This window comes from Aotus nancymaae, unplaced genomic scaffold (assembly GCF_030222135.1).
Source record: "Aotus nancymaae isolate 86718 unplaced genomic scaffold, 86718_ANA_hifiasm-v0.15.2.pri h1tg000049l, whole genome shotgun sequence".
Lineage (NCBI taxonomy): Eukaryota > Metazoa > Chordata > Mammalia > Primates > Aotidae > Aotus > Aotus nancymaae.
This window is the reverse complement of record NW_026988463.1, coordinates 32236066-32260774: the sequence shown is the minus strand read 5'-3', so window position 1 is coordinate 32260774 and position 24709 is coordinate 32236066. Positions and strand designations below refer to the sequence as shown.

General features: G+C 36.9%; 1 protein-coding gene across 1 annotated transcript in view; it reads left to right on the top strand.

Annotated features, from left to right (window-relative positions):
* Window positions 1-24709, top strand: part of LOC105718519 (zinc finger protein 724-like) — a 41429-nt gene that overhangs the window by 6924 nt on the left and 9796 nt on the right. Inside the window, 2 exon segments of the mRNA XM_012454267.3 lie at window positions 12056-12182; window positions 13336-13431. Of these exon segments, the coding sequence (XP_012309690.3) occupies window positions 12056-12182; window positions 13336-13431 (223 nt within the window).

Genomic DNA, 24709 nt, shown 5'->3' with positions numbered 1-24709 from the left:
ATTTATTTTAAGTATTTTCTTGTATATGGACTAAGGATGGAATCTGGTTTCAGTCTGAAACTAGCTAGTTATTTCAGCACCATTTATTAAATAGGGATTTCTTCCTAAATTCTTTTCTTCAGCTTTGTTAAAGGTCAGATGGTTTGAGGTGTGTGACATTATTTCTAGGCCTGTATTGTGTTGCATTGGTCTATAAGTCTGTTATTTGTTTGTTTGTTTGTTTTTTGTTGTGTTGTGTTGTGTTGTGTTTCCTTTCCAGTACCACGGTGCTTTGGTTACTGTAGTCCTGTAGTATAGTTTGAGGTTGGTAATGTAATGCCTTCAGTTTTATCCTTTTTCCTTAGGATTGTCTTGGCTATTTGTTTGTTGTTGTTGTTCCATATGAAATCTAAAATAGTTTGTTGTTGTTGTTACTGATGTTCTGCTAAAAATGGTGTCAGTGGTTTAATAGAAATAGCATTAAATCTGTAAATTTCATTGGGCAGTATGGCCATCTTAATAATATTGATCTTTTCTATTTATCAGTATAAAATGGTTTTCCATTTGTTTGTGTCATCTCTGACTTTTTAATTCAGTGTTTTATAATTCTTTTTGAAGAGATCTTTCACCTCCCTGGTTAGCCATATTCCTGAGATTTTGAGTGAGATTTTTTTTTTTAATTTGGCTTTTGGTTTGGTTGTTGTTGATGTACAGGAATGCTACTGACTTTAGTACAACTCTTTTGTATTTTGAAACTCGGCTAAATATACTTGTCAGTTTAAAGAGCTTTTCCACTGAGACTGTAGGACTTTCTAAATATAAAATCATGTCATCTGCAAACAGAGATAGTTTGACTTCCTCTCTTTCTGTTTGAATGTTTATGTTTTTTCTCTTGCCTGATTGCTCTGGCTGGAAATTTGAGTCCATGTTAAATAAGAGTGGTGAGAGAAGGCAGTTTTGTCTTCCTCCAGTTTTCAAGGAGAAATACTTTCAGCTTGTTTTCATTCAGCATTTTGGTTTTGGGTTTGTCACTGATAACTCATTATTATGAAGTATGTACCTTCAATGCATAGTTTGTTGAGAGCTTTTAACATAAAAGATGTTAAATTTTATTGAAAGCTTTTTCTGCCTCTATTGAGATAATTTTGTGTTTTTTTATGTTTAGTTCTGTTTACGTGATTTATAGCATTTATTAATTTGTATGTTGAACCGATCTTGCATCCCACGGATAAAACCTACTTGAACATAGTGGATTAGCTCTTTGATGTGCAGCTGGATTTGGTTTGCTGGTATTTCATTGAGGATTTTTTTCATCAATGTTTATCAAAATTATTGGCCTCAAGTTTTCTATTTTTGTTTTATCTCTGCCAAGTTTTGGTATCAGAATGATGCTGTTCTTATATAATGACTTGGCGAGGAGTCCCTCTTTCTCAATTTATTTGAAACAGTTTTAGTAGAAATGGCACCAGGTCTTCTTTGTATGTCTGGTAGAATTCAGCTGTGAATCTGTCTGGTCCTGGGCTTTTTGTTTTTTTGGTTGGCTGGCTATTTATTTATTTACAAATGTAGTTTTGGAGCTTGTTATTGGTCTATTCAGGGACTCAATTTTTTTTTTTTTTTAATCTTGGGAGGATGTATTTGTCTAGAAATTTATCCACTGTTTTCTAGATTTTCTAGTTTGTGTGCATAGAGGTGTTTACTGTAGAGTTCAATGATTATTTATATTTTTGTGGGGTCACTTATAATGACCCTTTTGCCATTTCAAGTTTGAATCTTCGTTCTTCATTTATCTAGCTAGTGATTTATTTAACTACAGTCTCAGTGGAAAAGCTCTTTAAACTGACAAACATCTCTAGCAGAGTTTCAAAATACAAAATAGATGTACATTCTTTTATTGATGATATTAAGTTTAAATTGAGATCTTTCTACCTTTTTGATGTGAACATTTAATGGTATAAATTTTCCTTTTGACACTGTCTTTGCTCTGTTGCAGAGATTCTGTTATGTTGTATCTTTACTCTCATTTGTTTCAAAGAATTTCTTAGTTCCTGCCTTAATTTTATTATTTACCCAAAAGTCATTTAAGTGCAGGTTGTTTAATTTCCATGTAACTGTATGATAGCAAGTGTTTTTTTTAAATTGAGTTATATTTTTATTAACCTGTAGTCTGTGTGTGTGATTGATATGATTTTTGAGATTTTTGAATTTGCTGAGAATTGTTTTATTTCTGATTGTGTGGTCAGTTTTATTTTTTTGACACAAAGTCTCAATGTGTCACATAGGCTGGAGTGTATTGATGTAATCTCAGCTCAGTGCAAACTCTGCCTCCCAAGTTCTAGCAATTCTCCTGCCTCAGCCTCCTGAGTAGCTGAGATTACAGGTGCCCAACACCACACCTGGCTCATTTTTGTATTTTTAGTAAAGACGGTTCATCATGTCAGGCAGGCTGGTCTCAAACTTTTGACCTCAGGTGATCCACCTGCCTCAGCCTCTCAAAGTGCTGGGATTACAGGGTTGAGCCACTGTGCCCATCAGTGTGGTCTATTTTAGAGTATGTGCCACATGGTAATGACAAGAGTGTATATTATCTTGGTTTAAGATAGAGAGTTTTGTAGATGTATATTTGGACTATTTGGTCAAGTGTTGAGTTTAGGTCCTAATATCTTTGTTAATTTTCTGACTCAAAAATCTGTCTAATAGTGTCTGTGGGATGTTGTAGGCTACCCCTGTTATTGTGTCAGAATCTAAATCTCTTTATAGGACTCTAAGAACTTGCTTTATTCATGTGCAACCATGAACTTTTTATAACACTTTTTCTATTCTGCTTTTTTAAATATAAACATTCTTCCAAGTGCACCGTGTGCCCAAGGCTACTCCTTAGACGCCTGAATCCAGTGTCTACTAAAATTCAGATGTTCAAGTGTTCAAAAACATGTCCAGAGACCTGGCTGCTTTAGGAGAAAACATAAATGAGAAATAAGTGGCTTTATTATCCTATCTAAAAATCAAGGAGAATATTTTGCTCATCTCTCTTAAAGCATTTAGATTATATGTAGGTTTGTTCTGTGCTTTTTAGAAAATATATGTAAGTAACTGTAACAGCTAAGTGAACCCTTTCTCATTCTTACTGACTCAGGATTGTATTCATTTAGAACCTTAGATTCATTGCTTTTTATTTTTGCTTTGGCAAAGGTTTATGTTTTCTATTTTTAGTCTTTTAAAGTAGACATAGCTTTGTTTAGATTAAAGCTCATTGTAAGAGAACACAAAAGTTGAACACAAGGTCAGGATTAAATTTAGCATTACAGAATGATAAAGTCTAAAAGATGCTGCTTAAGTTTGTTTGATAGAAAAGTGATTATCCAAGGTAATTATTGAATATTTGCAGGATGAAGTACTTACACTGCAAAAGCAGTTCAGTATATTAACTGAACAGTGGAGTCTGTAGCTGTACTTTGACTTCTGTTTATTACTTTAGAACAATTAGCATAGTTATGTATAGTGTTTCTAAACAACATGCATTTACATAAATTAAGCAGTATTTTTAAAAATAGTATGAATATAAGGTCATAATGTTATTTACTTTGAATATATATTCTTTTTTTTGAGATGGAGTTTTACTCTTTCTGCCCAGGTCTGACTGCAATGGCATGATCTCGGCTCACTGCAACCTCCACCTCAAGGATTCAAGCGATTCTCCTGCCTCAACTTCTTGAGTAGCTGGGATTACAGGTGCCTGCCACCATACCCGGCTAATTTTTTGTATTTTTAGTAGAGACAAGGTTTCACCATGTTGGCCAGGCTGGTCCAGAACACTTGACCTCAGGTGGTCCACCTGCCTCGGCCTCCCAAAGTGCTGGGATTACTGGCATAAGCCACCACTCCTGGACTGAATACATTTCTTAAATAGTTATTTTAATATTGTCATTAATACTTTTGAAATATAAATTGCTTTAATTGAATTATGGTTAAAGACAATTTTTAAAAATCCTACATGCATTATGACTACTACATTAAAATTATTTATACTTAGATATTTATATCTAGTATCCAGAGCAAATTTACTACCAAATTGTTACAAGAGATACTAGTCTGACACACTTACTAATTTATCTAATAGGAATAACTATAGGTAAGTGTAAGTTTAGTGTCTTTTATTTTACTAAATTTGAATGTTGCAATTACAGGACAAATAAACACAAGTGGTGTGGCCACCCAAACACTATAATAGCTCTTCAGTTACCTATGGTCCAAGCTCAAATATATTCCACTATATGAACAAAGTCAGAGTCCAGTTTTTCATCAAAATGGTGGAAATTGTCAAATGTATTCCAATATAGATTCCCCATTCAATGGCCGGAGATGAGAGAGCAACAGAGATAAAAGGACACATAAAATTCCGCTGAGAGTGTGACCCCTTTCTTCATAGTGCTTATGTTTCATGCTGAGAGTAGCTGTACACTTTGGGTGTTTAGAGAGAAATTTCTTTTGGAAAAATATTTTCTGGCTGACTTAGTCTTGTATGTAATCTGAGTTTTTTCTTAAGATGCTTTTAACTTTTTTTTTTCCAATGTAATCTTGCTCAGACTGAGAGCTGTTTTTTCTTTTTAAAGCTTTGGGTGTCTTTCAGAAGCCCTTTTAGTACCTCATGGCATCTGTGAATGAGGTTCATGGTCACAGTGAGAGCTCTTGGATCTGTCTCTATCTAGACTTATGCTAGATATCCAGCAGTATTTTTTCTATGACACCATTATAAATAGAATCTGAGGCTGAAATGCTGCTCCTGTTCCTATTATTTCAAAGCTACATTTCTACCCAGGAGGACTGCAGGATCTCCTACAGCTCAGGCTTCACTCTCTAATGTGGCACTGGAGTGCTGCTTTGGCAGTTGATGTTCACATACGATGTGAGATGTCACTGTAAGCTCTGTGCTGTGAGCTGTGCTTCTGTGTTGGATGGTAGGAATCAAGAGAGGACACTAGCCACCAGGAGTGGGCAAGCAGGAGGGCCATAGACTAGTGCTCAGGGAGTAGAGAGCCATTGCTTTAAAATGTAAAAAGCCAGAAAGGTAGCACCCTATTCAACCATTTATGTTGGAGAGTGAGCGTGTCTACCTTCAGGCACCTGCCTTCGAGTTACAAAATTGCCTTCTGTCACGAAGATGTGAAAAGTTGATTTTGTTATTGAATATAAGTAATTAGCATACATGGATGGCCACCTTAGTTACCAGGTGAGTTTAGAATGAACTATGTGTGACATGGTGCTCTAAATTCTCTTGTGGACTAATTATGGTGACCATTTTTCTGTCTTTGCAATCTCTTAAGCAGATTGACTTTGATATATGTCACATTCCAGTTTAATGGTATGATAAAACAGTTTTTTTCTTTTCTATTATTGTGGAGTTTCTCTGGGGCTGGAGAAAATTTTTCTCTTAATTATACTTTCCAGATACTGTCTAGAATCATCAGAAATGATATAAACATATAAGGTGTGAACCAAGCTTAACTCTAGCAAGGACTTTCCCCCTCTACCTTCCAGTAAACTCATAATTGTGCTGCAGAGTGCATGCTGTCCCCTGAATACACAGGCAGAATTGTGTCTCTGCGTATTTGCTATCTGTAGTCTCCTACAGTCACTTCTGGAGAGGCTAGATCAGATTTTTACAAACTTCACAGGGCAGCAATCAATCATAATACCTCTTTCAGTGACTCTTGTGTTTCAGACCTGAAACATTCACAGACCATGGGGCAAGCCCAGAAACCCAATCAGAGTAATGACATGTTGACATGAGAATCTTCACTTTCCCCTTCCTCCTCTTGCTAAAACACCCACAAATTTCTTCTTACTAAAATGCCCACAAAGGTGCAGGTAACATCTGTTACTATTTCAACAATCCAGGCCCTAAACCTGCAGTTCCAAATTCTGAATCTTGAGATTTTGGGGGACAAAAACCTTTTATTTGAGAAATACAAATTCAGTTGTCAAACTCAGAGAGACATTAAAATGAGAGGACAGTTTTGTCTTTTTTTCACCTTTGAACTATATTCATCTCTTAAAACTGTTTGCTGTTGCCATTAATTAAATGACAATAGCTATAAATTAAACTACTAATGTCACACCAGACACTATAACCCAAACCCTAAATCTTGACAATGTATATTCAATCAATAATTGTTATTTCTATAAATAAATAAGAATGTTTGTATCAGCCCACTCTCTATCCTTCTATTTTTACCTTTACAAATTCACTGGTTACTACTGCTAATTAAAGTGTAGATTCCAGGCAACTTGAATGTTTGCTTTCAAGTTACAGTCCTCATGTTTGGCCCAAATACACTGTCTACTCATATTCATGTTGACTCATCTTTTTTCTTTTAGGTAGACATATCACTTAGAATGTACTAGAGCAGCCTGTAAGAGGGGCTTTCTCATTTGATTGTACTCCACTTGCTGTAACACCCAAGAATGCAGAGCCTGGTTGATCCCACCTACAATCTGCACATAAGTTCTGGCCTCTGCCTGGTATTACAAAACAGGGCCAGATGTAGAATTAAAAATGTACTGAAAACCAACAAGAGGCCTTTTCTGCATTGTGAGATGTCAACATCGACATCTTAAAGTTTCTTTTTGAGAATGTGGCACTTTGAGCTTTTCAGCTCTTATCCAGTGACCTGCTGTAATTATGTGAAAACCGAATCTGATGGCAAAATCTGCAAGTGTAAAAAGGCATCTTAGGAGTGAGAAACCAAGACCACAGTGTATCCAGAGCATAATCACAACTACACCTACCTGTAAAATGTGATTCTCTAGTACAGTATTCTTCTCTTTCCTCTTACCCAAGAGGTACCTAGTCAGGACAAGGCGATCCAGGTTCTAAAGCTACGCCAGGGCAGTTCTGTTTTCTATTTAGAATAAGCGTGAGTTTCTCTGCCTTGCTTACCATTGGGCCATCAGCCCAGGCTCACTGGAAGCCCTCTCACAGTCACCTCAGTGTTGTTGAGAAATCTGAGGATGTCCAGAGCAGAACTGTGTCAGTCAGACAAGAGCGTTTAATTCTCCTAAGTCTCAGTGTAAGGGAAATGAGTCTGTCTATGTTTGTTCCTCCCCTCATACAAAAGATGTTTTTAGTATCCAGATGAAATTTCTCCAGTTTCCTGGTAGTTGGGTGAAAAACAAGGTCTGGAGACTCAAACAGATAAAGTGTTTTTTATTTTTTATGGCCATTCAGATAATTGAAACAGTTATGGTTTTTACCATCCAGGAAATTTTAGTATAGACTAGCAACAAAATACATTGTCGAATTAAGAATCATATGATTGGGGCCAAGTGCGGTTGCTCAAACCTGTAATCCCAGCACTTTGGGATGCTAGGAGGATGGATCAGGTGGTCAGGAGTTCAAGACCAGCCTGGCCAAGATGGTAAAACCCCATCTCTACTAAAAACACAAAAATTAGCCAGGTGTGGTGGCAGGTGCCTGTAATCCCAGCTACTCAGGAGGTTGAGGCAGGGAATTGCTTGAATCCGGGAGGCAGAAGTTTCAGTAAGCTAAGATCACATCACTGCACTCCAGTCTGGGTGACAGAGCAAGACTCCATCTCAAAAAAGGAAAAAAAAAAAAAAAAAAAGAATCATATGGTTGGTGCAATAAATAGATGTGTGCAAAAAAACTTAGGCTTTACTGGGGCCACTTTATATTTTTGCGACTTCTGATGTCATCATCTTAAGAGATATTTAGGGACAGAATAGTTGTTATTACTATTTGTATTTATTTTACCTTGCTAGGAATACTTATTTATCCTCTTAGAAATTACCTTGGAAAATCTTAAGAGATTTGTTTTAATTGCTTATTAGTATATGTTATAAAATTGACAACACAGTGGCTGAAAAAGATTAAAATTACACAAACTCTGGCATTCAAGTTTCTCCTAGGTAAACTTAGAAAAAACAGAACTGGAGATGCCCCCCAGAGGCATAGAGCACAGAATTCTACATAGGGTACTCTCCCTGACCCGGTTCTGTTCAGATTAACCTTATTTGGGGGCTTCATTTAGATCTGGCCCCACCTTGGAGTCTTGCCTCAGAGAACTGATTAGAGAAAATCAGAGTTTTGGGTGGTGAATTCTGGTACCCTTCCTTCCTTCCTTCCTCTCTCTTTCTCTCTTTCTTTCTTTCTTTTTTTTTTTAAAGAAAGAAAAAAAAGAATGAAGAAGAGGAGGAAAAAGGAAGAGAGAGAGAGAGAATGGGAGTATTGCTTTCTTGCCCAGGCTAGAATACAATTTAGTAATGAGTTTTGAAAACCGCTTTTATAACGATAATTAACCTTAATGATGTAGTCAGGAAGAAATAAGGGAAGAAAATAACAAACAAACAGCCAACCAATATTTAATTTAAACCTATGAAATGCTATGCGATTACTGAGGAGTGATTTACTTCCAATTATGTAGTCACTTTTGGAATAGGTGTGAGGTGGTAATGTATGTTTTGTGTATTTGAAGTGGAGAGTTCTATAAATGTTTATTAAGTTTACTTGTTCCGGGTCTGAGTTCAAGTCCTGAATGTCCTTGTTAATTTTCTGTCTCGTTGATCTATAGAATGTTAGCTCTTCTTGTTACATTAATCCTTTTGCGATTATGTAATGTCCTTCTTTGCCTCTTTTGATCTTTGTTGCTTTAAAGTCTACTTTATCAGAGGCGAGAATTGCATCTCCTGCTTTTTGTTTATTTGTTTATTTTTACTCTCTGTTTGGTTGGTAAATCTTCCTCCTCTTTGTTTTGAGTCTTTGTGTATTGTTGCATGTAAGATGAGTCTGGATGCAGCATACCGATGGGTTTTGGCTTTTTATCCAATTAGAATATATATAAGTTTAATACTGGTATTTGATGCTAGCTGGCTGTTTTGCCCATTAGTTGATGTAAATTTTTCATTGTGTTAATGTTCTTGCTTTTTGATATATTTTTGGAAAGGCTGATATTGGTTGTTCCTTTATATGTATAGTGCTTCTTTCAGAAGCTCTTGTAAAGCAGGCCTGCTAGTGGTGAAGTCTCTAAGTACTTGTTTGTTCGCAAAAGATTTAATTTTTCCTTCGCTCATAAAGCTTAGTTTGGCTGGATAGGAAATTCTGGGTTGAAAGTTCTTTTCTTTAAGGATGTTAAATATTGGTCCCCACTCTTTTCTAGCTTGTAGGGTTTCTGCTGAGAGATCTGCTGTAAGTCTGATAGGTTTCCCTTTATGGGTAACCTGACCTTTCTCTCTGGCTGCCCTTAGTATTTTCTCCTTCATTTCAACCCTAATAAATCTGGCGATTATGTGCCTTGGGGTTTTGGTCTTCTTGAAGAATATCTTTGTGGTGTTCTCTGTATTACCTGGAGTTGAATATTACCCTGCCTTGCTAGGTTGGGAAAGTTTTCCTGAATGATACCCTGAAGAGTATTTTCCAACTTGGATTCATTCTCTTCATTACATTCAGGTACACCTATCAAACGTAAATTAGGTCTTTTCACATAGTGCCATATTTCCTGGAGACTTTGCTCATTCCTTTTTATCCTTTTTTCTCCAATCTTGTCTTCTCGTTTCATTTCACTGAGCTGGTCCTCGACTTCTGATATCCTCTTTTCTGCTTGATCAATCGACTGTTAAAACTTGTGCATACTTCGCGAAGTTCTCGTGTTGTGTTTTTCAGCTCCATCAATTCACTTATGTTCCTCTCTAAATTGTCCATTCTCGTTAGCATTTCGTCAAAAACCTTTTTTCAAGGTTCTTAGTTTCTTTGCATTGGGTTAGAACAAGTTCTTTTAATTCACGGAAGTTTCTTATCACCCACATTTTGAAATCTGCTTCTGTTACTGGAACACACTCGTTCTCCATTAAGCCTTGTTCCGTTACTGATGAGGAATTGCGATCCCCTGTAGAGGGAGAGACACTCTGATTTTGAGTATTCTCTGCCTTTTTAGGCTGCTTTCTTCCCTTCATTATATATTTATCCCTCTGTCGTCTTTATGATTACCGACTTTCTAACTAGGTCTCTGAGCAGACGTCCAACTAGTTGATTCCCAGCGCTGAAATCTGAGCAATCCACTGCGCCGGCCAAAACAGCAGTGTTAAGATTGAAGCTCTTGTAAAGAGGTTTTCTGCCCGGGAATCTCTGGACTCTGCACCAAGAACAGCCACTCTGAGGCGCCAGCCAAACCGCCACACCAGCCACAAGAGTCGCCCTGGTGACCCGTGGGGCTCCTCCGCTGGGAATCTCTTGGTCCGTGAGCAAGAAATATTCGTCTGAAAGTGTGGCATCCTCTCGTTCTCTGTGCTTTCTTTGGGAGCTAGGTGCCCAAGCTGCTAGTGATCAGCCATCTTGGATCTCCTCTTTTTTTTTTTTGATAGATCTTGCTCTGTAGCCCAGGCTGGAGTGCAGTGGTGTGACCGCAGCTCACTGCAACCTCTGTCTCCCAGGTTCAAGAGAGTCTTCTGCCTCAGCCTCCCTAGCACCGGTGTACACACACACAGCTAATTTTTGTATTTTTAGTAGAGATGGTGTTTACTGTGTTGGCCAGGCTGGTCTCAAATTTCTGACCTCGTAATCCACCTCCCAAAGTGCTTGGATTGCAGGCGTGAGTCACTGTGCCCGGCTGAATCCTGCTACCTTTCTAGAGCTGTTGTGCACAATTTCCTGAAACACAAAAGGAGATAAATGGAAAAAATCAAGTATGTATGTTGTCTTAATTTTTAAATTTTCTATTATAACCAGTGCTTGCAGAGACTTTCCATTTAGCAACTTGTTTTCTATCCCTTCAGATCCAGTAGTTGTTAAAGCATTAACAAGAAAATAATCATAAATACAATAATAATTTCTCTAAACTACATTAATCTCTTCTGTATCCCTCTCATCTGACTATATTTAGCTTTTATTCTACACATTTTTTTAATAGCCAATGATAGAGAAACAGAAAAGAAAACAAAAATGCTGGGCCCTTTATCTAAATAAGAGAAATTATTAGACACGTAGTGCCAACCCCAGTGTGTTATGAAGATTAAATCTCATGATATGTTATTCCCAGCACAGTTCTCTGTAATGTACTCTTGATCACATAGTACTTGCTTAATAAACATTGCATTAATACCTGTGTACATGCTGTTTTCCAAATGCAGACTTACTACTTTCTCGTAAAGATCCAGCAAATAATATGATATTGTAGGATGGAGATTGATTGTCTTCATTTGTACTGAAATTATTTGTGTTGTGACGAGAGCTGAGTGTAAGGGATTCTGTGCTGTGCCTGTTTTCTCAAACTAATTCTAATGATTAGGCTGGAGGGGCAACATCAGCACTGACAGTGGACTTAGTTAAAACACACACTTATGGACCCTTTGCAAACCTCCGGAATCACATAACCTAAAGTGGGGCCAAAATTACCAAGAGATGTATAAGGTCATTCAAACTTGAGAGGTAATTCTTAGCTAAGTGGTTATCAGCCCAGGCTTCTAATTAGAATTCCATGGCCAATTTGTAGAAATCTCTTTACTTGTGTTTATGGGAGAGAGAAACTGGGAAAAACAGGTTCTTTCATTTACTGGATGTTTGACAAAATATTCTTATCAGGCCAAAAACAGTTACATTACTGGTGAACTTAACAGAAATTCAGAAATCAGTCTTTATTTCTAATCTTCTGAAAAAAATAATCTGCAAGACAAGATCTCCAGTTCGTTGTACACATTGAAATTGGAGGGGTATCTTCTAACTTAACATGTCTTTTCCATCTGAAAAATATGCACAGCTCATTTAGTTTGATGCAAATACAGCATTTAAAAATGTACATTTGTGTTTATGCCCTGAATTTTATACTTTGTAATCCAGAAAACTACTATATATATGCTGATGTTGTGGATTATGCCACTCTTTTTACACAGAGTTAGAGAATACATTAGAATATATTTCTGTGTTGAGAACTATTTTATAATTCAGTCCTATAAATTAGAAGCACTTCTTTTTACTCTCATTTCATCTTGAGTCAAATTAAAAATTCTGCCCATGGCTGCTTGATAAATATATGTTTGTGTGTATGTGTGTGTGTGTGTTTATCAGGGACCATTGGCATTTATGGATGTGGCCATAGAATTCTCTCTGGAAGAGTGGCAATGCCTGGACACTGCACAACAGAATTTATACAGAGATGTGATGCTAGAGAACTACAGAAACCTGGTCTTCCTCGGTGAGAATAACTTCAATATGCATTCATAAATACCCTAAAGGTTTTATTCTATTTTATTTGTAAAATGTTTTTGGTTATATTTGCTTTGTATAAATAAGTTTAAGATTCCTGTTTTGAAAAAATTTTTGGAAATTTGTTTAGAGAGGAATATCTTCAAGATGTTTCATGTTTATCTGAATTTTCCACATTCCTAAGCTGCTCTGTACTTTTTACTGTAGATTATTGGTAATGACAGAAAGTTGGTGGCTTAAAGTATTGTTTCCTACACCTTAAAATCTAATTACCACCACCAGTGTTTTTTTTTTTTTTTTTTTTTTTTTTGTCTTGTCTTGTTTTTGACATGGAATCTTTCTCTGTTCTCATGCTGGAGTGCCGTGGTGTAAGCTTGGTTCACTGCAGCCTCCACCTTCTGGGTTCAAGCAGTTCTCCTGCCTCAGCCTCCTGAGTAGCTGGGATTACAGGCACTCATCACAACCCCCAACTACTTTTTTTTTTTTTTTGTATTTTTAGTAGAGATGGGATTCCACCATTTTGGCCAGGCTGGTCTCTAACTCCTGACCACAGGGTGATCTACCTGCCTCAGTCTTTGATAGTGCTGGGATTACAGGTGTCAGCCACTGTGTCTGGCCTTCCACCACCAGTTGTTGATTCAGTAGTACTAGAAAGTGAAATTAAGAACATACAAATTTAGGCCGGGCATAGTGACTCATGTCTGTAATCCCAGCACCTTGGGAGGTGAATCACCTGAGGTCAGAAGCTTGAGACCAGCCTGACCAACATGTAGAATCCCCATCTCTACTAAACTTACAAAATAATAGTTGTGCATGGTAGTGCATGCCTGTAATCCCAGTTACTCGAGAGGCTGAGGCAGAAGAATCGCTTGAACCCAGGGATTGGAGGTTGCAGTCAGCCAAGATAGTGCCATTGCACTCCAGCCTGGGCAATACGAATTAAACTTCATCTCAAAAACAAAAACAAAAAAAATACAAATTAAAAATTTTTTAAATATTAAACATTTTTGTTATAAATTATTATTTTGGAATTAATTTACTAAGATATTGTATTCTATCATTCTTATTGAGCAAATTACTAGCTTGAGAATTGGAGAATATGAACAACATTCATGTTACCTTATTTGTTTTTAATAAAACAGGTGCTGCTTTCTCTAAGCCAGACCTGATCACCTATCCAGAGCCAGGAAAAGAGCCTTGGAATATGAAGAGACATGAGACTGTAGCCAAAATCCTAGGTATGTGAGAACGAATGCAACAGATGAGAGGTCCAAAAGTTGAAGCAAAAGTTAGTCCTTAAAATGTGATTTGGGAAACTGTGTTCCAAAGGAAGGGAAATAGTTTCTGGGAGGCCTGAGGAGTTTGTATTTTGCTCTCACACAAAGGTACCTTCTGTCTTATGTTTTTAAATTTTCCAAAGATTCTGCTTTCTCTTTGGTGATCTTTTCAAGAGTCCAAAGTCCTCTTCATGAAGTATAAGAGACTGCACAATCTGACTGCTTCTCCATTGTTTTGGGCAACACACACATATCTGCATAATGGTTAGAAACCTCTATGTTAAACTCTTGTTTTAAATTCTCTTTTAGCATCATGCCTGAAATGTGTGAGTGGTGGTTTATGTCCCATCTTTGTTGCTGTTGTTCATTTTTCTACACAGTCCATCCACATTTTATTACTATAGCCTTGAAATATAGTTTGAAATTATGAAGTATGATGTCCTTCTGCTTTGTTCTTTTACCTCAAGACTGCTTTGACTATTCAAAGTTTATTCTAGTTTCATATAAATTTTAGAATTGCATTTTTCATGACTGTGAGCAAAATACCACTGAAATTTTGATAAGGAGTTCAGAGAATCTGTAGATTACTTTGGATAATATGGCACTTTAAAAATATTATTTGAATCCATAGACATAAAAAAATTAAATTTATTTGGGTCTCCTTTAATTTCTATTTAATTTAAATTTAATTTTATTTCTTTTATTGATATCTTGCAAATATTTTTTACATCTGCTTAACTTTTTTCTTAGAAATTTACTGTTTTAATACTATTCCAAACAGATTATTTTTCTATTATATCAGAGAGTTTAAGTGTATGGAAACATAACTTATAATTTAATTTTGTCTTATTTTTCTAATTTAATGAGTATATTTATTAGTTTAGACAGGTTTTAATGTAGTCTTTATAGTTCTTTATATATAAGACTATACAATCTAGAAACAGCAACTTTTTACTTATTTGTCTTCATTTTCAATGTCTTTAAAAACTTTTTGACTGATTCTTCTGCCACGTGGTTTCAGTGCTGTGTTAAAATAGAAGCATTGACAATGGGCACAATATAGTTTTGCATTGGTGCCTGTGAATTTGAAGGAGCAAATACCTCTTCAAGTTTTTGTAAAATGGTTTCAGAACATAAAGATTTTCTTTTGCTAGGCCCCCTGGGTAATGGGATGCTCTCTGGGTTTGTAGTGGAGAAGGTTTGTAGTTTGGTTTGTCACAAGACTTCTGAGTGTACATTAGGGTCTACCTTTAGTTGGCTTGTGACAAGGAGCTTGGGTAGTTATAATTTCCATTTTATTTTTAGACAGACTGAATATCCTTCAGGACTTTGATTTTTAGAGCAGACACTAAGGGAGGTGTCTGCAGTGGGCCTTATATCAGGATGTGGATCAGTATGGCTTTCACTGAATACCAGAGGATTCTTCTTTCTTTCTTTCCTTTTGAGACTGTCACCCACACTGGAGTTCAGTGGTACAATCTTGGCTCACTGCAACCTCTGCCTCCCAGGTTTAAGCAATTCTCTGCCTCAGCCTCCAAGTAGCTGGGAATACAGGCGCCTGCCACCATGCCTGGCTAATTTTTGTATCTTTAGTAGAGACAGGGTTTCACCACCTAGGCCAGGCTGGTCTTGAACTCCTGACCTCATGATCCACCCACCTCAGCCTCCCAAAGTGCTGAGATTACAAGAATAAGCCACGGCACCCGGCCCAAAATAGGATTTTTCTAGGTCACTGTGTGGGTTTCTATGTAGTCATATCTGGCCATAAACTGTGGTCCAGGAAGCTGAAACCGAGTCATTGAACAGCTTCAGAGATCACAGTAAAGGCCAAGGTCTGCCGGCCTGCCTGCAGATCTTTAATTTGTATCTTTCTCCAGGCCTCTGGAGTGGAAGGCCTCTCCCAGATGGTTGCTGGGAGGAGTTTGGGATGGTTACAGAGTAAGTTCACAATTCTCAGTGAGACCAAGTTGGGTGGACCATTCACTTCCTGGTCTTTAGCCAAGAGCAGAGGTCCTGTAATTTGCTACATTAATGAAGGCCTGCCTTCTGAAAGGAACACTCCTCAATTTTGGGCTTTAGCAGAGTTTTACAACTTCCTTCCTGGATCTCAAAGCTCTATTAAAGGCACTTATCTTTGAGATGGGGTCTTGCCACATAAATCAGCCTGGTCTTGAAATACTTCCCTGCAGCAATTCTCCAACCTCAATGTACCATGTAGCTGTCATAGGGATGAACCATGATGTCTGACTCCAGTATGTAGGCATTTTTGTCAGGGATGGCTGACAAATTTTCTTGCTCTGGGGGAATCAGAAAATAGAGCACCTGTTATTTTTCCATTTTACTGATGTTACTATCTCTATCAATTTCAACTTTCTGTCTTCTATTTCAAATTTGTCTGCAACATTAGATTCAGACATTTAGGACAATATGTTAGAATATACATGTTATGCATGTGTTACAGAATCTTTGAGGTGTCAGTTTTTTTTTCCTGGAAACCCTCTGTGGCTGGGGTCCCATTGCTTGAGTTCTTGTCCTGCATCCAGGAAGAATAAGGTATGCAGACAAGTGAAGGGTGAAGAAAACAAAGAGGATATTTATTTAGTGTTAGAAGAGTTCAGAGGGGACACACAGTGGGTAGCTCTTCTCTGTAGGCAGGTCATCCCATCAAGTGTTTAGCTCTCAGCAGAGAGGAGGCCCTGAGGAGAGGCTTCTCTCTGCAGGCAGGGTGTTCAGAGGTCTCTGAAGATCTCCGAAGCTGCCAGCAGAGAAGGTAGCTAGCGTCTGCAGCTGATCATCACATGATTTCTGTGTCCTCTGCCCTCTCTGTCTGAGGCCAGGGCTTTTATGCACCTCAGAGGGGTGTAAGGTCATTATAGTTGGTCCATGGGTGGACATAGGCAGGCCAGGAGGATGCACCAGAAGTCCCCATTCTGGTCTGTGGGCCCCTAAAGGTGGCACTCTACAAGTGATTTACTCTTTTCTGCCAAGAAATCTGTCTACCTCCTACTGCCATTTATGACCCATGGGCTTGGCTCCAACCCTGCTCTGAGACTGGAGTGTGCAGGTGCTGGGAGAGGAGTGAGACCATGAAGCAGGAGCAGAAACCTCCTAGCCAGCAGAAATGGGGGAGCACTTTCCTGGGACCCCAAGGCTGTAGGCAGCAGAGATGCCCATGTCTTCTACATGAGAAGGTGGCTGCAGTTGCACCCAGGGAGCTCCAACCCCACCAACTCAAAAGGGGCAGAGCTCCTGCTTGTCCTTGTGTAGCAGGAGGCCCAGGTTTGTAGCCATGAGTCAGGCAGCTGCTGCTGCTGCTGCACCTGGGAGGAAAGATCCTGCCCTTCCACAGTGAAAAATATGATTAACAAAGGAAATTTAGTTACCTTTGTGATTTACAATAACCTAACACAATAACTTTAATTGCAGGAATCCCATACAATTTTTGGAACACACACTAACATTTTCACTAAAATATTACCTGAAAATCAAACACTACCTGATCAACAATCCTATGTCAATAAACATGTCAAATAATCCTGCTTATCTCTCCCTTGGATGCCCCAGGGGCCCTCTATAGCATCCAAAAGCTAGGGGTTAAAAAAGACAATTTGGAAGCTTTAAAGACTCAAAACACTTAATAGAAATTTACGTTACCATAAGTCATCTGTTTGAAAGACACAGTTTTTTTTGTTTGTTTGTTTTGTTTTGTTTTTTAAAGCAAAAACTCTGCAAGAGGGAAGATCCAGTATTTCAAACAATCTATTTCTTGTATTTTCCTTCTTTTTTAGATGGTTTATTCATAAGTCAAAGAAAAATCTTTTTTCAAGGGAAAGAAGGCCAAATTTCACACTTGGATTAGTCTATTATTGTCAACCCCAATTTTTTAAATGAAACCTTATAGATAATTTCATCCAATCTTAACTAGTTTGATCATGAGGTGGAATTCTTATTAAACTTTTATAACCCTTTACAAATTTGTGTTAAAGAGTAGGTCAGTGCTTCAAGACACCCTTGTTGTACTTTTATTCCAATGTTCAATTTATGGAAAAACCAAATAATATTTTATTGAATTTAATCAATATGTGGACACATAGATCCTCTTTATAATTTTTACACACTTTCCATAACTTGTTTAAACCTTTATGTTTATCTTATTTAAAAACAATCCTTTAACTCTCTAAACTAGGCAAAAATTTGCATTTTCACACCTTCTTACACTCTTTCATTAAAGACATAGTTCACTTTCTTTACACACCTTGCATGCAAATCTGTTTTCAGTAGTCTCAATTACATGTTATAATGGCAACTGTTAGCAATCCTTAATTTTGGTGAAATACCTGGTAAGTTATTTCAGTTTTACATACTTAGGTGCAGATCAGGTTTGACTGTTTCTGGCCTAGCTAGGGACATGGCATATGTTTCCAGCTCTTACCAACCTGTAAAGCAGGAAAGTCAAACAACTTTAAAAGTCCAAAGAAGCAGTTAGTGACCTTGAAGCATTTAACCAACCTAGTTTCTACTTGCATAATTTGAAAAGTATGTCTACATTTTATAGACATTTCTATTTTTATTTTAGCAATAATTTTAAAGCTAGCTTATTTACTTAAGTTATATTTAAGTCACATGTATTTAAAAATTGCTGGCTGGGTGCATTGGCTCATGCCTTTAATCCCAATACTTTGGGAGGCCGAGGTGGGCAGATCACCTGAGGTTAGAATTTCAAGATCAGCCTGGCTAAATTTAGTAGAGATGGGGAAACTCCATCTCTACTAAAAATACAAAATTATCTGGGTGTGGTGGCACACCTGTAATCCCAGCTACTCGGGAGGCTGAGACAGGAGAATCCCTTGAACTAGGGAGATGGAGGTTGCAGTGAGCTGAAATAGCACCACTGCACTCAGGCCTGGGCAACAGAGTGAGAATCTGTCTTCAAACAAATAAATAAATAAAAAAAGAAAGAAAGAAAAAAAAATTGCTTACACTTACTTGCATGAGCACTCTTACTTACGGACCAATTTGGCAGACACAACATTTAACAATAAGTATATAAACAAACACATCTAGACATGTGTACACACAAACTAAGATCTAACAGCTTGGAACCCTAGACATGACACAGCAGTACAATCTCCCTGGTTTTATTTGGTTTGGCCCAGTAGCTAATCCAATAAATGCTGTGAACCAAAATTTTGGGTAAGGCAGTTTAAAGTCCCAACCTCTCCAGACTCCAAAGAACTCTGGGACCAAACAGCACCAAAGGACAGCATCACATGCTGACTACGCCCACTGCTTAGAACCATAGCACAAAAGCCTATATACCTACAATGCCATTTCACTTTCCCATTCAGTGGTAAACTCTACATTTCATACAGTGTTCGGGGTGAAGCGGTATTTCAAATGTAAGAATTTTTTTTTTTTTTGAGATGGAGTTTCACCCTTGTTGCCTAGGCTGGAATGCAATGGTGCAATCTCGGCTTATTGCAACCTCTGCCTCCTGGGTTTAAGCAGTTCTCCTGCCTCAGCCTCCCAAATAGTTGGGATTACAGGCATGTGCCACTATGATGAGCTAATTTTTGTACATTTAGTAGAGACGGGGTTTCTCCATGTGGTCAGGATGTCTTGAACTCCTGACCTTAGGTGATCTGCCTGCCTTGGCCTCCCAAAGTGCTAGGATTACAGGCATAAACCACCGTGCCCAGCCTGAGAGACAATTCTAAGTAAGGTTTATTACTAGGCCTCAGAATCTCTGCCAGGGGTGTCCCCTTTTGGGATCCAATCTTAGAGTGTCAGACGTCTCTGACTTTAGGTGGGAACTGGTGTCACTTTATGTTTTCCTCCCAGAGGCAATGGCCTACTATGAGATTTATAAGACCATACTTTCCTGTGCTAACCATCCCACTAGAGTGATAGCCATGAGCTAAAAGGCATCATAGCTTTATTATTTTCAAAGTATTTGATTTAAGTGCTTGAGCCCAAAAGATTGAGACCAGCCCGGTAAATATATAAAGAATCCCTCTCTGCAAAAAAAAAATTAAAAATAGCCAGGCATGGCTGGAATTGTGGTCCCAGCAACTTGGGAGATTGATGGGGCAGAATACTTGAGCCTGAAAGTGTCAGGCTACATTGAGCCATAATTGTGCCATTGCACTTCATCTTGGAATCTTGGATGACAGAGTGATATCCTATCTTTATTTATTTATTTTTTTTGAGATGGAGTTTCTTTTTTGTTGCCCAGGCTGGAGTGCAATGGTGTGATCTTGGCTCACTGCAATCTCTGCCTCCTGGGTTCAAGTGATTCCCATGCCTCAGCCTCCTGAGTAGTTGGGTTAACAGGCTTGTACCACCATGCCCAGCTAATTTTGTAGTTTTAGTAGAGACAGGGTTTCTCCATGTCTTATCAGGCTGGTCTTGAACTCCCAACCTCAGGCAATCCACCCACCTTGACCTCCCAGATTGCTGGGATTCCAGGCATGAGCCACTGCACCTGGCCTTACCCTGTCTTTGAAAAACAAAAAAACAAACAAACAAGAAAAACACTGTTCACTTCTGGCATGTTAAGTATATTCACATTGTTATTCAAAAAACTTCAAAAAATTTTACATTTGTAAAATGAAAACTGAAAACCTGTTAAGTAACAACTGCTCATTTTACCCTCTTTTCAGCCCTTGAGAAACATTCTTCCCCTTTCTGTTTTTATAAATGTGACTGCTTGACATATCTCATATAAGTGGTATCATATAGTATTCATTGTTTTTTTACTGGCTTAGTTTAGGTAATAAAATATTCTCAAGGTTTAATTTAAAATCTGACAAGATTTTTAAATGTGACAAGTTTGTTTTAAGGCTAAATGATATTCCACTGTATGTATATGTTATATTTTGTGGTGTGTATATAAATCAAAAAACAACCGAGTTGCTTCCACCTTTTGGCTTTTGTGAATACTGGTTCAATAAACATAGATGGCTAAATATATCTTCCAGGTCCTGAGTTGCATACTTTGAGTATAGATTCATAATTGGAATTGCTGTATTTGGTTTAATTTAATTTCTCAAATCATGTTTAATTATTTGAGAAACATTTATAACATTTTTAAATGATGACTATATTTTTGTCTTCCACCAACAATCAGCATGTGTTGCATTTATTGCATCATCAATGGATTTGCTGCTTTTAAAAGATTTATAATGGCCATTCTAATTGGTGTGAGGTGATTTCGGTTTTCATTATAATTTTTATGCATTTCTCTACAAATTGCTAATTTTTTAATACCCTCTCAAATGCATCTTTCTGTTTAGTTAAATTATATGTCCATTTCTAAATCTAGTTATTCAACTGTTTTTAAATTTTAAGAGTTGTTTGTATATTCTGAATATTAACTCTGAATATTAGTAAATATTTTCACTCATTTTCTAAAAGGTATTTTTACTCATTTTCTAAAAGGTATTGTCACTCTATTGAATGTTTTCTTTGGTGTACAGAAATATTGAATTATAATGTAGTTCAATGTTTCTGTTCTTTTCTTTGTTGGTCCTGCATTTAATGTTATATCTAAGAAAATGGTGCCAAGACCAATGTCATGTCTTTCCCTTATTTTGTTTCGAAGAGATTTGTTATTTCATTGTGTCTAAGTATTTTATTTAAACTATTTTTGTATATGGCTCAAGAAAATGATCCAACTTGATTTTATCAGTATAGATTTTTAGTTTTCAACATTTTATTTTCATTATAAAATCAAATTATTACATCCTACTGTATTTATATATGCTCTGTGATTATTCAGTTTTGTCAATATTTTCTTTATATACTTGGAACCTTAATGTGAGATACACACCACACACACACACACACACACACACACACCAAATAAACATACATACAAATGTGTCATAGGTTCCCAGTGAACAACTCTGTTATTACTTAATATCTTTCTTTGTATCTTTGGAGTTTGGACTTAAAATAAATTTTTAAAAATATGATAGTTTTTGACTTAAAATATAGCTTGTATATGATTTTGACCTGTTCTACTCTCAGTTGGTCAATATTTGCATGGAACATCTACTATTTTGCCACTTTCATGTTTTGTTTTGTTTTTTTTCTGTCATGAAATCTGAACTGACTTGTAGAAAGTTACGTTGGGTGTTGGTTTTTAAAGTATGTTTCATAAATCTCATTATTGAAAGTATGTCTCTTGATTGGAAAGTTAATTATATATGTGTGTGTGAATATACATATATATAATTTTCTTAAATAGAAAGACTTACTAATGTTATTTTATTGCTTTATTTCTTTCTTGTATCTTTCTTCCTCATTTCCTCTCTTTCTAGTCTTCTTTGTGTCTTTTTAATTTCTGTATTAATATGCTTTTACTTTCTTATTTTCTTTCATGTATCTATACAGATATTTTCTTTGTGTTACCTTGGAGATTGCATAAATCCTCTAAAAGATACAACAATATACTTTAATCTTATTAAAAAAATAGCTTCAGTTGCAAGCAAGTATTCCTCATTACATTTGCTCTCATTTGTTATTTGTATTATTAATTATATCTTTTTATGTTGTATATGTATTAACAGATGTTTATAAACATTTCTATGCTTTTATAAATTTTAAAGAATAAATTTTCTTGCACTATCATGATAATGCTAAGGAATTCAATTTTTTTGTATGTGCATATCTTTTCCAGAACAATGTATTTTCAAATAATTAAGTGTTGCTTTTTGAATCATGTTATTTTCAGTGAAAGAAATTCATTTTATCCTCTTCAATATATAGCACACATGCTGTGCCAATATACTTTCTCAGAATTTAGTTATTTTCGAAGGTTTTTTTTTATTTTAATTTTTGTTGAACAGTTTTCCTGTTGATATTATTCTCACTTAACAGATTTTTTTTTTTTTTTTTTTTTTTGAGGACTTTGAACTCAGAGTTTCCTTCTGTACTGCAAATTTTTTGGCAAATTCACTGGTTATCTCATAAGACTATGCTTGTAAATGACACGTCACTTTTTTCTTGCAGCACCCAAGATTTTCTTTTCATCTGTGACTTTTGAAATTGTATTTATATATGTGTTTGTTATAAATATCTATGTGCAGAGATCCAAGATGGCTGATCACTAGCAGCTCGGGATTGTAGCTCCCAGAGAAAACGCACAGAACGAGAGGATGCCACACTTTCAGACAAATATTTGTTATCCACAGACTGGAAGATTCCCAGTGGAGGAGCCCCACGGGTTGCCAGGGTAACTCTTATGGCTGGCATCACGGTTTTGCTAGTGCCCAGGCATGGAGGTTCTTGGTGCAAAGTAAATGGGACTGATCGATGTTTGGAGCTCCAGGAAGGCAGAGTCACCCATTTACCTGATTGAAGAAGGGACTCAAGAGGGAAGCCAGACTGGAGATTCCCGGGGCAAAAAAGCACCACGAATCTTGATGCTGCTGTTTTGGCCGGCATAGTGGGTTCCTCAGATTTCAGTGCTGGGAATCAACAAGTTGGACGTCCACTCAGAGACCTAATTTGAAAGTAGGCAATCACAAAGATGACAGGTGGATGAATTCACAATGAAGGGAAGAAACCAGCATAAAAAGGCTGAGAATACTCAAGATCAGAATGCCTCTCCTTCTACAGGTGACCACAGTTCCTCATCAACAAGAGAACAAGGCCTGATGGAGAGCAAGTGCATTCCATTAACAGATTTAGGCTTCAGAAAGTGGATAATAAGGAACTTTAGTGACCTAAAAGACCATGTTCTAGCCCAATGTAAAGAAACTAAGAACCTTGAAAAAAGGTTTGAAGAAATCCTAATGAGAATAGACAATTTAGAGAGGAATATAAGTGAATTAATGGAACTGAAGAACACAATACAAGAACTTCATGAAGTATGCACAGGTGTTAACAGTCGAATTGATCAAGGAGAAGAAAGGATATCAGAGGTCAAAGACCAACTTAATGAAATGAAATGAGAAGACAAGACTAGAGAAGAAAGAGTAAAAAGGAATGAGCAAAGTCTCCAAGAAATATAGGACTATGTGAAAAGACCTAATTTATGATTGATAGGTATCCTGAATGTCATAAAGAGAATGAATCCAAGTTTGAAAATATTCTTCAGTATATTATTCAGGAAAACTTTCCTAATCTAGTAAGGCAGGACAATACTCAACTCCAGCTAATCCAGAGAACACCACAAAGATATTTCTCAGGTAGAGCAACTCCAAGACACACAATCACTAGATTCACTAGGGTTGAAATAAAGGAGAAAATTCTAAGGGCAGCTAGAGAGAAAGGTCACATTACCCATAAAGGGAAGCCTATCAGACTCACAGCAGAGCTCTCACCAGAAACACTATAAACAAAAAGAGAGTGGGGGTCAATATTCAATATCCTCAAAGAAAAGAATTTTCAACCCAGAATCTCATATCCTGCCAAACTAAGCTTTATAAGCAAAGGAAAAAGAAATTTTTTCATGAATAAGCAAGCACTCAGCGATTTCATCACCACCAGGCCTGCTTTACAAGAGCTTCTGAAAGAAGCACTACAAACAGAAAGGAACAACCAGTATCAGTCATCCCAAAAACTTACCAAAACATAAAGAGTATCTCTATAATGAAGAATCTACATCAACTAATGGGCAAAATAGCCAGCTAGCATTAAATGACAATATTGAATTCACAAATATTAATATTTATTCTAAATTTAAATGGATTAAATGCCCCAATCAAAGACACAGACAGGTAAATTGAATAAAAAGTCAAAACCCATTGGTACGCTGTATCCAGATCTATTTCACAAGCAACGATATACAAAGACTTAAAACAAGGGGATGGAGGAAGATTCACCAATTAATTGGAGAGCAAAAAAAAGAAAAAAAAAGGAGTTGTAACTTTTGTCTCTCACAAAATAGACTTTAATAGTAACAAAGACTAAAACAAAGAAGGACATTGCATAATGGTAAAAGGATCAATGCAGCAACAGGAGTTAATGATTATAAATATATATGCACCCAATACAGGAGCACCCAGATTCATAAGACAAGTTCTTAAAGACTTATAAAGAGACCTGGACTCCTGCACAATAATAGCGGGAGATTTTGACACCACATTGTTAATATTCGATGGATCAATGACATAGAAAATTAATAGGGACATCTATGATTTGAACTTAGACCCGGAATAAGTAAACTTAATGAATTTTTGTAGAATTCTCCACCCCAGGTCCACAGAACATACATTTTTCTCAGTATCAC